Below are 17,310 nucleotides of genomic sequence, written 5' to 3' on the forward strand. Positions count from 1 at the left end.
CGGAACTGGGAGCAGTGTAGAGGTTGAGTATCCCAAATTTATAAATCTGAAATGCTCCAAAATCTGAAACTTTTTGAGCTCCAACATATGTAATAGAAACACTCAATAGAGCCTTTTAGATTTCCAGTCTTTGGATTTGGGATGCTCAACCAGTAAGTATATAATGCAAATATTCCAAAATTTGAAAAAATCCCAAATTCAAAATACTTCTGATCCCAAGCATTTTGGATAAGGGATATTCAACCTGTATTACTTTTCAAACACAGCAATCCAGTCCCTTGTCCCCATCAATACATCATATGAATAATAAAGTCTAACTATATTCTAATAATGCCTCAATTATCTAATATCACTAGGACATGAGAGGTTCACATAATCGAATTTTTGAATAAGTGGTTTCTTAGTGCAGAAACAGAACTCAGGCATGCCTGCAGCCTAGGCCAGCTGAAAGGTGTTCTTGGGAAGCTAATCTTGACTTCCTCCTATCTAGTGGAAAACACTCAAGCACAATGGGGAAGTCATTTTGTACCAGTTACTTGCAGCTGGTAAACAGGTAGGGAGCATGAAGGAAGGATAAAGAGGGTGGCAAAAACCCTATAAAATGTCAAAAAGATCTTTTTGCACCTGCCAGAATCCTCATTCCAGATTGTTGGTACCATTCACATTTGTATGTCTCTGAGGAACTTTGGGTAGTTGAATACCTATTATGTCTCAATACAAACTATGTCATCACCTGCTGGAAGTTTCCATACCCTTTGCCACTGAAAATTTCACACTCTAATTGTGTCTGCTATGGGTTGAACTGTGTCTCCCCAAATTCATAGGTTGAAGTCCTAACCATCAGTAGCTCAGAATATGACCTTATTTGGATATAGGGTTGTTGCAGATGCAAAATTATATGAGGTCACACTGGAGTAGGGGAGGTCCCTAATTGAGTATGACTAGCGCCCATATAAAAACAGAAAATCTGACCACAGACAAGCACATAGGGAATATGTCATGTGAAGATGAAGTCAGATATTAGGGTAATGCTCTATAAGCCAAGAAATTCCAAAGATTGCCAGCAAACCACCAGAAGCTAGGTGAGAGGCATGGAACAAATTGTTACTCAGTCCTCAGAAGGAACCAACCCTGCTGACACCTTGATCACAGACTTCTAGCCATCAAGAACTATGAGACAAATTTCTGTTGTTTAAGCCACCTAGTTTGTGGTCCTTTGTTACGGGATCCATGGAAAATTAATTTAGCATTTACTGGTGTTGATATCTGTTGATATCACCAATCCACTGTGAAAACTACCAGACACCTCTTTAAGTAACCATACTTCTTAAAAGTAAGTATTACACTCGTTGAACAAATACAAGTCAATGGCCTCTATGTGCCAGCCACTAGTGACAGAGCAGTAAGACCAACAATGTCCCTGCCCTCATACAGGTTATAGTGTACTCAGGATAACTGACAACAAACCAAAATTACACAGTGATAAAATTACAATTGCACTAAGAACAAAAATGATGTATTTCCCTTCCTCTCTAAACAGATGGTAAACACAGTTAACCATGTATGGAGCCTCATGGTATAGTTGGATGCCCTTCATTTTTATTTTTGTTCCCCTACTAGATGTCAGGTAGTTGGCTACTACAAAGTCAGCTTTTATCAGCTACCCTCTTGTCTGTCTGCTCACCTCCTCCAATACATTTATATCAAATTTGGAGTTTCTAATACTCTGAGCTAAACAAAATCAAGTAATTAATATTGCTAAGAAACATACACCATGTAACAAAAATTGCTGCAAGTGAAAACTGAAGATCTGATTTTAATGCAAGACTCTCAGGTTTACTTTAGATTCTCAGAGATTTTTTTTTTTTTTTCCAACAGAATTCTGTTATAAGGCTCTGAGACAGAAAGTTATTGCTACATAAACTGGATTTTACCAAATAATTTTGTACTATATTGCCTGGCAAATGCTTGTTTCCTTTCAAAGGAAATGCAGTACAAGGAAGCAAGAAAAACTTTTTCATATCAGAAGTTCACTGTTTTCTGCATCAGAATATAATGGTTACTTAAGGAAGAAATACTATCCAAAGTCAGAATTATATAAATTATTGTTAAGCACAGGACATATTTTTGTTAAATAATTGTCAATTCATGTTTAAAATAACATGACTATGAGGTTATATAGCATCATAATTGGAAAGTTCAGTCAACATTTTTTGAAGGACTTAATAAATACCACCTACCTCTTATGCATATCCAACAATCATCTTTTTTGTTGTGTTTCTTAAGTTCTTCTTCAGTTACTTCAATTAACCTGCCTTTTAATCCTGTTAGATCCTTTCCACTTTTGGTCAGGCGAATCCAATCCATAAGGCTTCTGCCCTGTTTTAAAGGTACCTAAAAATAGAAAAAGAAAGAATTAAATCTAGCTTCTTCATTAGTTTTAATTCCATTTTAAAAGATAATAAAACTCAAATCTAACAATTCTATAAATCCTTTTACAGCTTTAAGAGACTGTCAATATTGTTTATGCTGTATTTGAATTATAAAAGGTAGGGCTTAGAAATTCTATCACACAAATTTTCACCATATTGATGTCACAGTACAGCAGTCCATCAGTATCCACGGGGGACTGGTCCCAGGACTTCCCCCTACCCTATATCAAAATCCAGATGCTCAAGTGTCTCATATAAAATGTCAAAGTACTGACATATAACTATGAACATCCTGCCATATACTTTAAATAATCTCTAGATTACTAATAATACCTAAAGCAAAGTAAATGCTATGTAATGGCTGTTGTATTATATTATTTTATAAGTCCTTTTTTTATTGTTGTATTGTTCTTTTTAACTTTTTTTTCCCAAATATTTTTGATCCACAGTTGGTTCAATCCTTGGAGTCAGAAAACAGGGCTACACAGGGCTGACCATATAACAAGAATGATATTGAACCAGAAACCAGAAAACAGGTTCTGGTCCTGGCTCTGACATTAATATGTTACAGTCACCAGTTTGGACCAAAATTTCTTCACCTTAAAAATCAAGAGATTTGACAGAAGAAAAGATAAAGAAACAATTAACTATAGTTGATTTTCTGAACTGTCAATATAAACAGACTTTTCGAAATCATTAGATAGCAATCTTATCTAAGAATCCATTGAGTAACAAAGTTTATCAAATGATGGAAAACAACACTGTAGGGAAGGGGTGGCAAACTATGGCCTGCACCTGTTTCTATACAGCCCTTGAGCAAAGAATTGTCTTTGCATGTGATGGTAAAGAGCCTGAAACCTTATGAGGCCCCTTGCCCAGGGAACTTAATAACAGGATGGTTTGGGTTTTTATTTTGTTTTATAAAACACATTTTCAATGTTTTCAGATGAGAAGTATTATTAGTACTTTGACCAGAACATTTTCAAGATATCTCTATGGAACTAAGCTTGTCTGACTAATTTGTAATGTAGTAACAGAAGAATGTTTAATGTAAAAGCAGACACATTCAAGGACGTTTACATATTTCACTTATCTGAATCACACCTATTTTAGATATCCATTTACTCCCAAACTAACCAAGTTAATGGGTCTGTGGTGCCTTTCACATTCCATCCTATCAATCTACATCATTCCATTCTGGCTATCACTGAAACTCTAGGTCATTTGATCCCAATAAATGAAGTGTGAGAAAATGACCTTTCCCATCCCAAACGAAAATCACTCACCTCTCTCTATTCCATAATCCACAGGATAGTTAAAGCAAGCTTTCCGAAATGCAAATCTAATCAAAGGTTCTCCCTCCCTCAGTGGCTCCTCAGGTTACCTTATAATAATTCCCTAGGGATTTACCAGGTCTTCACAATCTGGTCACAGTTGACTGCACTAGCTCCACGTTCTAACTTTTGCTCTTCTCCATTATATACTTGGCCAAATGGGAACTGATTATTTGACTCCATGATTGCTGTCAAGTACTTGCTTATGGTAGAGTTGCTTCCTCTGCAGGGATCAACCTCACCCCAACTCCCATTAATTCCTCTGGAAGGCTTCTCTAATCCTCAACTCCTTTGTGGTCATAACACCCTATTGTAGTACTTATGACATTATAACTGAATGTTTACTATTTCGTGCAACCTATGAGACTAAACACCGTGAAATCAGAGACCACAAACTCCAGCATATAGTAGGTTCTCAATAACTATTTGTTCACTGGTATTAATAGAAATAATCACTATCATATGTTGAGTGCATATTCTGTGTCACACTCAAGTCTGTGAGATCTAAATAAAAGCCTCAGGACAAGTGGCATTTACTGAGTGCTTACCAAGGCTGTGGTAAGAGAAACATTACCTCATTGAATCCTATGAACAATCCTATAATATGTGTACTGTTATTCTCATTTACATCTGAGGAAACAGACTCAAAGAGATTAACTGGCAGATATGGTGAAAGAATCTAGGTCTTTCTCACTTCAAAATCTGTGCCTTTAAAAAATTACAGTAAGTCCTCACTTAAGCTGGTCAACAGGTGCTTGGAAACTAAATTATGTACAACGAAACTAATTTTACCGTGGGTTAACTGACATAAACAAAAGTTCCTGCAGCATATTTCTGGTCACAAAAACATCACCAGACTTCTAAATAAAGACCAAAATACTTCTAATATTAAACACTGAAAGAAATGTTAGCTATATATACATTTAAGAAAGATTAATTAAAAAACAATAAGATAATTATTTACCCAACTATTCCAGTTCAATGTCACAGGTAGTCAGAGCCTATCCCAGTAGCTCAGGGAGCAAGGCAGGAATCGACCCTGGACAGGATGCCATCCTACGGCAAGGCACACTCATACACACCCAACATTCACACAGACTGGGACCGTTTAGACACATCAATTAACCTAACCTGCATATCTTTGGGTTGTAGTAGGAAACTAGAGTACCCAGAGAAAACCTATGCAGACACAGTTAGAGTGTGCCAAAGACAGTGGCCCCGGGTGAAACGAATTTTTTTTTCTCATCGATATTATAACTTAATGCTGTTGAATGAAACAACATTATTTGAGAACCTGCTGCATGCTCCCAACCTTCCCAACTAGGTTCTATTTTCTCAACTTCTACCCATTTCATCCAAACCTGACTCAGTTTTTATATTCTCAGCATCATCTTGTTTCACAAAGGAAAGAGGAAAAAGAGTGGAGTCTGAGTTTTCCTTAGAATTGCACAATAATCTTATTGTGCTCTCTTTTTGGACCAAAGACTCACCTTTGCCATCGCCATCTGTGTGACTTTTTGGTTTGCTTCTAAGTTTTCTCCTTTAAATGGATGCTAAGAACATAGTTGGTATTTTTAACGAAGAAGGGCAGCAACTCATATTCTAATTCAGAGATTCTCTCTGGAAAGACTATGTTATTCAATCAAGTATTTAGCTTCAAGAAACAGGTCAAAACCAGTGAGAAAAATATACATGACTGGATGGCTAGATGATTGACATATGAATCAGTAATGAAATCTCACAGCAGAACCACAACACAAGCCTAAGCAATTTAAGGCAACATTTCTTAGCCAGTTTCCTTTTCTGTGAAATAGAGACAATAAAAGCTTTCACTTCACAGGATAATTGTGAAGATTAAAGTTAATACATGTAAAGCACTAAAAATATACATGGCCACCTATAAAAAGTACTTAAGAAATCTCTGGAAAGCTAATGAAAACTACAGATCCCTGAACCTATATTCATTCTGAACTAGAATCAGAACGCCAAATATAAGTGGAGAAAAATAAGAAAATCGACAAGGGTTCCAAATGATGCTAAGACTCAAGAGTTAACCGAGTGGCCCAAGTAGGTGGAAGTGTCACAAACAAAAGATAAAGATATGGTTACAGAATGAGGAACTAACACATAAACAGGAACAAACAACGCAAAAGAACAAAGAACACAATTTTTATTGAATTTTGCAAATACAGAATATATCTGCACAGTATTCCACCTGTTGCTAATAGCAACTGTGCTCAACAAAAACTCAAGAGTATTATATTTGCTTCAAAGTTAGCAAGATAACAGTAGATAACAGTAAAAAGGCAATGATAAAACAATTAGGTACCAGGGGAAGAAAGAAAGGCAGTATGACTTGGATAGTGTCTGTAAACCTGACCTAGCTCCCCAGCTCAAGCCCCCATCCTTGCACAGACGGTCACTATCGCCACCGCCAAGCCTTTCCCTCCTGCAAGGGAACCCACATCGAGTGATGTGGTACAACTCCTTCAGGCAGTGAAGAACAAAAGACCAGCGAGGAGATGAGGTTGAGGGAAGGAGGCTAATACCAAGCGTCTATAATACCGCAAGCACAGTGCCTGGCTCTGTCATATAAATTGAAATCGCGGGAAAGGACTTGGAGGAAGGGAACAGATAGAGCGAGATAAAGGACCAGAAATAAGAGGGGCTACAAGGGGAAAGGGAGGGAGATAAGGAGAGTTTAGGGACTGTAGACAGAGTGGGATCAAAAAGAGGTTGTAGGCAAGGATAGCAGGGAACGACAGCTTAGAGAGGTGTACATGAGCTGGGAGTTGGGGCGGAAGGAGAGAACAGACTGCCGGAGCGCGAAACGCAGCGAGGGGAGAGACTCACGGAGCCACCCGCTTACCTTGCTACGCCCCCCGGAGGCTACACGCTGCTGCGACCTGGGGGCCGGGAAAGACTGGGAAGGGACGTTCAGCATCTTGAAACTCCAGCCCCGGGCCCTGCCCGGGGTTCGCCGCCGGACGGGATAGTACCTCCAGCTCCGGCTCTGTGGCCGGGCAGAGGCCAAGCCCCCGACCCACTTCCGGGGTCGCCAGGGGTGAGACGCGCTATGACGCAGCACGTCCGCGGAGGGCGGAGCCAACGGGGCGGAGGGAGGGCCGGCAGGGAGGAAGTACGCATGCTCAGTTAGTTCCGCGTCCCGCACTTCAGCACCGGAGCAAGGTGACAGCTATTTCGTGGAAAGATTAGAGAGTGAAGCTGTTCCTTAGCCTTGGTGCTGACCGAATCTGGGAACAAATTCTTAATCCTGCTAACCCGGAACAGCAATGTGTGTTCATTGTTAAGCAGTACCATCGCACTACTTGAAATATGGAATAAAATACACTATTTGAAATATGGATAAAAACGCATTTTAGTTTCTCTGAAATTCTTTCCTGTAAGGCACTAGACTGTACTGGAAAAAGCACCTCACACCTTTAAGAGCAAAAATATCAAATGTCAACAGCCACTACTGTGGGGTAAGAAGAAAACCTCACCTTTAAGCATCCTTAAACCTCAACTTTAAGCATGCTAAGGACTGATGAATGCGCGAAAGACATTAGTAAAGTCTCCTTCTGCTCTATTCACCCACTCACAAATTCTCCCTCCTTATGTAACTTCCTGTCTTCCCTGGGAGTTGTGTACTGATGCGGCTCACCTCCAGCTGTGGTGATGAAGTAACGTTTAAAAGTCAGATTTGGTTTGCATGCCATCTCTGCACTTAATGACTGAACTGTCTTATAAAAGTTACTTTAGTATCTCAAAGTCTCATTTTCCCCATCTGCATAATGGGTTTATTAAAGATTAAAGGGTCATATGTAAACTACATACTGCGGTGCCTGGTTAATATTAGGTACTGAATAAGTGGCAGTGGCTGTTCGTACTATTCCAACATATTAATGGGAAAAGGACAAACACTGTAGGTAAACACCAGGCTCTAATGCTCAAAATCTGATTTTTCTGTTTGTTTGTTTGTTTGTTTTGTGTGTCCCTTGGGAAGCACATAGATCTTGAGAGTAGAATCCAATGAGGGAGAAAGTTTTCAGAAGAAACATAGTTTTAAATAATCCTCCCCATCCTCCTTTAATTACTAACTTTTCCTAACTCTGAACATATTGTCATGCTTTAAACTTTCTCTGTTTAACTACTTAGTTCTTAAAGTGACTAAAAATCAAGGTTATGTTTGTAGAATCTTTTAAATCAGAAGAAAAAGTGTGTGACTATATGTAGCCATTCAAATAAGAGGCATTTCTTAGCTCCTTAGCCACCTATGACATTCACCTCTATCCATTTTTATTTGCAATTGAAATGCTTATTACAAGAAGACTGAATTTGAGCTAAAAGAACCTCATGGCTATAATTAACTGTATTACTTTGACCTTGCAAACTGCTGCAGTGTTCTCTCTCTCTCATTAAATGATGACATATTCTTCTAGAGTCTACATAAGAAAAACTAATCACTGAGACTTATTTCACTTCTCATGAGAAAACTTTTGCACAAGAATAACAAAAGCAGAGAACCAGAACAAGGATAAGTTAATATTGTTGAAGAATGTTCCATACTTTCCAAATTTCTTATCTCCCCTACAGAAATGGAAGATACTATCAACTTCTGGCCTTTAGACTCCACTTTTTTAGACTCCATATCAATCACTCAAATTTAAACATTTTGTTTTAATTCTAGGGATCCCTCGATGTAGTACATTAAGTATTAAATATCAATACTATTTTACTACTGGATTTAAGGACTGAAAAGGAGTATTAACATAAGAGTTACTTTGCTCATCATTTATGTAAAATATCTATAATTTAAGAGCCCTAAGATTGATTCCCTTTTTCAATTACAGATAATGATTTAATGTGTTTTTTCCACCTGCTAAAAAATCTTTACTAATAAATGAGTGATTTCTAACATAAGGCTATTTTCTTCATTATCTAATAAGATAATACTAATCTGTAGCTACAACATCCAACTGGCATCAGTAGGAAATAGCAGATGTTAAAAGATTCAGTCTTGAGAATTAAATACTGTCATTCTTTGCAAAATTATAACTAAATATAAATTTGCAATTTAATGAAGAGAAAAATTTATTCTTTGTAAGCGCCAAATATTTATGATGCAATCAAGACATTTGTAGATGGCACCTATTTTAGATTCCAACATTCAATTCTAGTGTAGGGATAAAAAAAGGCCAAATACCAGATTAATTATAAAATATTTCACTTTATTAATAATTTATATACAAATAAATTAGCTTAAAATAATTATGATACATTTGTACACTAAATTTAAACCCTAAAAGCTCTGGATATAATCAAAAGTAGCTAATCAGATTAATTTTCACAGGTCAGCTCCTCAATTTCATCTTCACTATCAGAATCTTCGTAAAATGAAATTGTGGCTTGAATTGGAAAATTTTTCAGAAGAGCTTCTGCTTCTTGATATAAATAATCATAACACTTTGATTTTGGCCAAAATAGTCTGAAAGAAGCAGACAACATGTTTTATTTTTTCACATTCAGAATCTTTAAACTCATGAAATGGTCAAATTTTCAAGAGCTCCATATATTTAACAATTGACTTATACATTTGGATATAGCCTTAAGATATAGAGTTAAAATATGCTACTATCACAGCTTTCATGGAATCTACTTGCCCAAGTATCAATAACTGTTTGATTATTTTCAGTCTTTTTTCAAGCTGTAAATTGTATCAAATTCACACTAAACCCTGGATAAGCATAAGATCAATGTTTACCTTACTTTGTGCCTTATGGATATATTTATTCTTATAATATATAGAAGATTTGTCTTACAGTTTCTAAATTCCTTTGGAAAAAATGAATTGAGTTCTACCAGTACATTAAAAACTCTGATGATATCCAGCTTTATAAAGATGACGAAATATTATGCACCTTACAAAAAGGTGGAAATTACCTATTATCTTACTTAAAACTCACAGATATAACTCTTACAGAAGTAGACAATGTAAGTTTAGAAATGTATAAAAACCAGTATTTTAAAAATTTTGTCTATGCACTCACAACTTGAGGCATAGAAAGACTACTTCTGACCTCAACTTTGATTCTATCTGCCTTTCTTCTCCTCATTCAACTACATTTGTGAATATCATATGAAATATTGAGAAATTATATATGTTTTATACAAATAACTGGCATGCAAGTATGATTACCTCAGAATTTTAAAAATCTGACAAATACTAATCTTGCCTTCTGGTCTTCATCAAGGAAAAGAAAGAGGAGAGATAAGGCTGCATCACCGTGTACAGTGCAGTCATTTTCGTGTAGGATAAACAGCCCATATACTCATACAGTGGAGTCATTCCAACAAATGAAAGATTACATTATGTTCAGTATGCTCCACTTTAAAAGGCAGAAAAACAATGTAGTTTATAAATGTTTCCAGCAAAAATCATAAAAAGTTTATGTTTTTGATGCTTAAACAAGTAACTATCAATTATTCAGTCATTCAATAAATATTTCAGTGATCCCTTGTGCCAACATAATTCACAATTTAAAGATGAATAAATCATGGTCCCTACCCTCAAAAAGTTGACAGCTGAAGTTGCAGCTGAATAAAAAAAAAACACACCACATTAGTCAAAATATAAATGAATAAAAATAAAATGTAAGAGAAGCATAATTAAATTGTATCCATACTTCAGAAAAGAAGGGAATTTCTTATATAAGAAACAATTTATTTTCTAATGGGTAACTGGAACTGGCAAACTCAAAGAATGCTGTTTAGTCATTATGATACTCTCTCCAGAATTTCTCACTGTTGGCCATTCTTCTCCCAGGGCCCACATACTTTTCTGAGTTTCTTTCTGTTCTGATTCTTCTCAGTCTCCTTTGCGGACCTCTCTTGCTTTGTGTACTGGTTAGATGCTGGCCTTCCCTCAGGTTTTCATTGAGAACATCAGCCCTCCCTCTAAACAAACTAGGATTACCTGGCCCACTGTCATGATTTCCCCACCCTACATTTACCACGGACTCCCAAGTCTGTATTTCCACTTAAGATCTTGACTCTGGGCCCCTAACTTACGTATGCAGCTCTCTACTGGATATCACTCTTCGGATGCCCCGTAGGCACATTAAATATGATAAGTGGAAAACTTGACTCATAGTCTCACCTCCCAAATCTGTTTTCGGCCCTAATTTCCATTCTTTTAGTACAGCATTCACCTGATCACCAGCTACAAACTTAGGAGCCATTCTGGTTTTTAACTCTTCTTCATCTACCATATCCAATACATTATAAAGCCTAATCTATTTTGTCATCTAAGTATTTCCTAGATTCATCCAGTCCCATCCTCACTTCTCGTGTCTTACAATGGTTTGTCATCATTTCTTACCTGAAAAATTGCAGAACTTCCAGTTTTACTTTTGATGTCCTAAGCCTATTTAACGTATAACCCCCAAGACTACCTTCGGAATAAAGCCCATGGGTTCCCAACACTACAAACAGGATCAAGACAAAACTCTGTAAAAGAGTATACAAGATCTGGCATCTGATTACCCTGCTGAAATGACCACAACTTCACACACCTAAACTCCTTGGAGTTCCCACAAGGAGCCACACTGTTTCATGATCCTGCTTCTCTTTTCCAGTGCTATTTCTTTTGCTCCCACTTCCCATTCATCTGATTAACTTCTCCAAGACTCAGCCAGGTAATCACTACTTATAATATACACTTCCCTGACCCTTCCCCCTACCACTCACAGATTTAGGCACTTCGTGCCATGCCCATACTTGTAAAACTAACCAAACTAAACTCCATTACAACACTTGCCATGTGCTTTGACGACTTTTTTCTGTATGCTTCACTAGTGCTAGTACATGGTAGGAAATTAGATGTAATGAATTCTATGTGCTATTTATCACCACGGGCACTTTACAAACATCATTCAGCTCTTCATTTAACAGCTCTAGGAGGCAGGAAAACTGCAGAATTATTAACATTTCACCTGATAAAAGTGACAAAGAATCTTAGATAAAGGCTGACTTCCTGAAGTGGCTAGGAACAGTGAACTAGCTCCTCATGTTAAATAACTTTTGACCCTTTCTATAACCACCCTCAGTAATCTTTAGGATTTTCATTGCATTTCTATTTTCTCCTACACGGCAAACTTGATTTGCTCTAAGACTGTAACTGCTAATCCCATTCTTCCTTGCAGATTGCAAGACAAAAGCAGCATACACACTGCCTGATGCCAAGTCAGTTTCATTCGAACCCTTTAGGATTTAAAAACAAAAACTGTTTTGCCAGCACAAGATGTCACCGCTCTTTTACCATAGCATCCCCTTTCCCTCTTCGTAATATATTCATCAAGTTCATTGAATATGTATTGATCAATGGTCCCTTTACGTGAAACCGTGAGCCCTTACCTTTTTCAATTTGATGAGTAACGGATCTCTGCGAGTGAGAAGATAAGTAACCTTGAAGCCAGATTTTCAGAGAGAGAGAGGCTGCAGGACCAGCTGCGGAGCTGGGCTGTGCGATGCCCCTGGCTCCTCCCTGGGGCTGGAGGAGCGGGAGACCTTTGGGGAGGCCTGTCACTCACCTGACTGGGTGCCTGAATTGCGAAAGCTTTCCTGAAGCTGCGGTCATTCCAGGGCCATCGGGCATCTGAAGAGGAAAGGAAGTGAATCCAGTTATCACCCACCTCCTTCTAGAAAGTGGAAATGTGCACGACCCAGTGTTCCTCGTGCCCGCTGGGAATGTAACCCCAGGGCTCTCAGCAGCCTCGCTCCTGGCTGGGTGCCTGTGGCCCATCGCTCCAGAGGACACATCCGCCGCGTCGGCACCGTTATGGCCAGTGGCAGGCAGGATGTTAAGCGAGAGGCAGGACCAGTGTCTCGCATGTCTCTCTCCGGCACTGCGTCCCAAGAGCCCTGGTCAATCTTCTGCACCCGTGGGAGGCGCGGCCTGAGACGCGTGGCTCACTCACCGCCTCCGCGGCGTGGTTCGGCGTCTCCTCTTCTTTCTTGCCTCCGGCGTCCACCCAGGGTCTCCAGAAGCCCGCGTATCTGCGGGATGGATAGCACAAGGCGCGCAGAGGAGACGTGAGCCCAGACCCGGGAGAATCCACCGAAGCCGAGCGCTGGCACCGCGGGGTGGGGGATGGAGAGTGGAGGGGAGGAGCTGGGGAGGCGCAGGCGAGAGGGACAGGGGAAGCTGGGAGGCACAGAGCAGCGCGGAGAAGCCTACCCGGAGTCTGCGGCCGCGCGCCGCGTAGTGCGGTCGGTGGCCATGCACGCCGCGGCTCCACACTCTGTGCCCTCTGCGCCTCTTGCGGTCTCCATGGCGCCGCGGAGACTGGCGGAAGGCCGCTGCCAGCTCGCGGGCAATCTTGGCCAGTTCCAGTAGGTCCGAGACCCGAGCTTTATATAGCCCTCGCGGCCTGCTGCACATTGAGAGGTTCGCTCCCTCTCCGCCCCTCTCCCCTGCTAACCGCATAAACAAAAAGGCTGCGCGTGAAGGCGCACCAGGCTGAGCCCCGGGTGTGAACGCGTGCAACTTCCAGATGGCCCGGGATGGGGTTTTGTCGAGCGAATGTTAATCGCCCTTCGACACATGGCTGCGGTGAAAAACAACATTCGCCCGAGCAGCCAATTTCCGTGTGAAGAGGAGACGGAATTAAGCGAGTCTACACGTTTTGTGTATTTCTGCAAAAAGGCCAAGTAACTGGTTAATTGCTTGATTCACTGGAAACTCAGGACTTGCTTGACCTGTGGCAAATCAACTGGTTCTGCATCCCCTGTTCTAAAAGCTGGGATGCAGACTAGAATTCAAAGGAATGAACTTAATTCCTCTTCCTGGAACAATTTTTTTTTAATTGGGTGAATGGATGGACTCCTTAAGAAAGGAATGTCAGTTTTTAAAAAAAATGTGTTGATAAACTAGGTTCATACGTCAGCCTATTATTATCTGACGATAATAGAAAATTATTGGCAACAAGAGGTAAATTGTAAAAGATTCAGTGTTCTGGCTAAGAGAGCCAGAGACTGGAGTCATGTGATTTGCGCATATAACTCTAAATTATCTTCTCGTGTCTTTTGTGATTTTTCCCAATATTTTATCAGTATCCTTCTACAATGACTTTTGAGTTCGTCTATACACCTCTATCACTACTTGGTATTTTGTCACTCAATGGTAATTACAGAATTCTTTTTTGAGGGCAGGTGTTGTGGAATGATAATGAAATCTTGAAAAGTTATGATGTGAGACAAGTTAATCAAATGTCTGCACCCCTGTTTCTCTGATTTGAGTTACCCCTCACTTATCTACCACTAAACTTTGTAAAAAGTGTTATGCATCGAGGGAAAGATGATATATAAATGTTATGATTTTTTTCAAAATGTTTTAAATAATGAAACTGGACTTTCTCTTAAAAGTTTAGACAAAAATCTTGATTGTAAACTATAGTTGTCTCTGCTCTTCATTCAGCTACTGCATAGGAAAATAATTTAGTTATAATAATAGCTAAGAGCCTATAATGATCTATCTGCCAGGAAGGTGAGATTTGGGTTGCTTCTGATAAGAAAATCGGTAAGGATAGACACCTAACGCATGTCTCCATCCCGTACAGCTATTGTTAGGCTAAATAAAATAAAGCTTATAGAATGCATTTTGCAGTGCCTGACATATAGTAAGCCTTCAACAGATTTTAAGCTCTGTAAAAAATATAAGGCCTTAACAGATGTTAACCTTTCTGATAAAATGTCTTATTATTTCCCTTCCATAATGTAAATTAGTTCAATCATTGTGGAAGATGGTGTGGTGATTCCTCGAAGACCTGGAACCAGAAATACCATTTGACCTAGCAATCCCATTGCTGGGTATATACCCAAAGGAATATCAATCATTATTTTACGAAGATGCATGCATAATGTTTGTATGCATGTGTTCATTGCAGCACTATTTGCGATAGCAAACATAGGGAATCAACCCAAATGCCCATCAGTAATAGACTGGATAAACAAAATGTGGTACATACACAACACGAAATACTATGCAGCCATAAAAAGGAACAAAATCATGTCCTTTTCAAGGACATGGATGAAGCTGGAAGCCATTATCCTCAGCAAACTAATGCAGGAACATAAAACCAAACTACTGCATGTTCTCACTTGGAAGTGGGAGCTGAATAATGAGAACACCTGGACACAGGCAGGGAGAAAACACACACTGGGCCCGTCAGTGGTTGGGGTGGGAGGAGAGAGAGGATTAGCAAAAATAACTAATGCATGCTGGGCTTAATACTTAGGTGATGGGTTGATAGATGCAGCAAATCACCATGGCACATGTTTACCTATGTAACAAACCTGCACATCTTGCACATGTACCACAGAACTTAAAATAAAAATAAAAAATAAAAAAAATCTTTTTGAGGTGGCTGTAATGTGCTAACTACTGTGCTTTCCAGATAAGGACAGTAAGGTATTCCTCCTAACCTTGAGAAGACTACAATTATTACAAACTCTGGCCACTACAATAAACACATAAGCAAAAAAAAAAAAAAAAAAAAAAAAATTAAAGTGACACATTCAATAGTAAAAGCTCATTTTAGGCAGATAGGTGGGAGGAAATTAAGTCTGTTTGGCATAACCAGGAAAGCCTTCTTAGAGTAAATCAAATCTAAGTTGATATTTTTGGAAGGATTAATCAAAGAATGGTATTGTCTGGGTTGTTCAGGAGTGGGAGGAAAAGGAACTGGATATCTCTGGAGCAGAGATGCTGAAGAGATAGAAAGGGTTTGGACTATCAAGAGCCTAAAATGCTATGCTAAGTCATTTTGACTTTATTCTGTAAGCACTGATGAAAGATTTTAAGCAGGAAAGTGGAATGGCATTTTATAAAAATCACTCTGGCAGTCATATGGAAAATGGATTTAGGAAAGTCTAGAGACAGGGAGTCCATTTAAACAGCCACTGTAATAGTCTGGGCAAGAGATAGTAAGATGTGCACTAAGAATGGAGATGAAGCAATGGATTTGAAGGATACTTAGGAAATAGAACCTGAAGAATTACTTGAGTCATAAAATGTAGGTGGACTTGAAAGTGGAGTCTGGATATATTCCCAGGTTTCTAGCCCGGTTAAGTGAGTAAATGGTGATGGCTCAAACACAGACACAGAAAACAGGGAGCATAGGATAAAGAGCAGGTGAGGTTCTCTTGTGTTGTTTTATTCTGTTCATGATGTGCAGGAAAAAAATAATGAGTTTGGTTTTGAATCTTAAATCAGTCAGATGTGCTGGGCTATTTGGTGGTAACAAATAACTCCAAAATCTCACAGGCTTGAAATAGCAAAGGCTTATTTTTCACTCATGCCCTATATCCATTTTTGGTTGGTGTGAGGTCGGCTCTACATCATCTTCACTTAAGGATGTAAGCTGGTGGAGCCTCTTCCCTCTGGAATGTACAAGGAGAAAAGAATAAAATTATTTGAGTACAAGGTTTCAGAGGTTTCTGCCTAGAAGGGACACACATTTCACTGGCTAAAACTAGTCACATGACACACCAGTTTCAAAAAGCAAGGAAATGCAATTCTACCATGTGTTCAGAAAGAGGAGAAACAGAAATAAACAACATATAGGAGTGCCATCATCTGCCCTTCTGGCTACTAAATATTCAGTTCATCTTCCTTCCTACATGTAAAATACAGTCATCCCAAGGAGAAGAACTGAGAATAGATCTAAGACTTTGGAAGGCTCAGTAACATGTAGGTGGAGAAGATATTCAGGGGACAACCGGAGACATGAGGTCTGGAGTTTAGTAGAGAATTGAAGGCTAACGATTTAAATGTGAGAGTCATCAGCAAAAAAATGGCCATTAAAACAATAGGAATTGATTTGTTTTCCCAGGGAAATTGTGTAGGTTGAGTCCAGGACCAAGGACAGTAGCCTAGAGATCAACATTTGATTGTAAGGTGAGAAGATATGCAAAATAAAACAAACGAACAAAAAAACCCCATCTCACTGAAAAGGAGTGGTGAAGCTGGTAGAAAGTGCATCAGTAGGCCAGTCACAGTGGCTCACTCCTGTAATCCTGGCACTTTAGGAGACCAAGATGGAAGGATTGCTTGAGCTCAGGAGTTCAAGACCAGCCTGGGCAACATAATGAGAGCCCATCTCTATAAAACAAAATGTAAAAAATCAGTCAGGCATGGTGGTTCATGCCTGTAGTTCAAGCTACTCAGGGAGCTGAGGGCAGAGGATAACTTGAGCACAGGAAGTTGGGGCTGCAGTGGGGTGACAAAGCAAGACTCTGGAAGGAAAGAAAAAAAAGAGAGAGAGAAGGAAGGAAGGAAGAGGGAGAGAAAGAGAGGAGAAAGAAAGAGAGGAAAGAAAAAGAAGAAGAGGAAGAGGAAGAGGAAGAAGAAGAAGAAGAAGAAGAAGAAGAAGAAGAAGAAGAAGAAGAAGAAGAAGAAGGGGAGGAAGAGAGAAGAGATGAGAGAGTGTTTCAGTAAAGCAAGGTGCGAAAGTGTTTCAGTAAAGCAGGTGTGGTGGAAACAT

General features: G+C 39.3%; 2 protein-coding genes across 3 annotated transcripts in view; both read right to left on the reverse strand.

Annotated features, from left to right (window-relative positions):
* CYB5R4 (cytochrome b5 reductase 4) overlaps window positions 1–6,841 on the reverse strand; it is a 105,312-nt gene extending 98,471 nt beyond the window's left edge. Inside the window, 2 exon segments of the mRNA NM_001193767.2 lie at window positions 2,241–2,394; window positions 6,636–6,841. Coding sequence (NP_001180696.1) covers window positions 2,241–2,394; window positions 6,636–6,710 — 229 coding nt within the window. The 5' untranslated portion in view covers window positions 6,711–6,841.
* A 2,139-nt stretch (window positions 6,842–8,980) lies between these two features.
* On the reverse strand, window positions 8,981–15,335 carry RIPPLY2 (ripply transcriptional repressor 2). 2 transcript variants are annotated; one of them, XM_001085600.5, is made up of 4 exons: window positions 13,005–15,323; window positions 12,745–12,823; window positions 12,358–12,422; window positions 8,981–9,254 (listed from the first exon to the last, which is right to left on the reverse strand). In XM_001085600.5, exons 1-4 carry the CDS (start codon window positions 13,097–13,099, stop codon window positions 9,107–9,109), a joined length of 387 nt encoding a protein of 128 aa, XP_001085600.3. In that variant the 5' UTR covers window positions 13,100–15,323; the 3' UTR covers window positions 8,981–9,106. The 2 variants fall into 2 exon arrangements, with proteins under 2 accessions (XP_001085600.3, XP_077855838.1); XM_077999712.1 differs by having other exon boundaries at window positions 12,745–15,335.
* Between the last annotated feature and the right edge of the window lie 1,975 nt (window positions 15,336–17,310).

This window comes from Macaca mulatta, chromosome 4, assembly GCF_049350105.2.
Source record: "Macaca mulatta isolate MMU2019108-1 chromosome 4, T2T-MMU8v2.0, whole genome shotgun sequence".
NCBI classification, from domain to species: Eukaryota; Metazoa; Chordata; class Mammalia; order Primates; family Cercopithecidae; genus Macaca; species Macaca mulatta.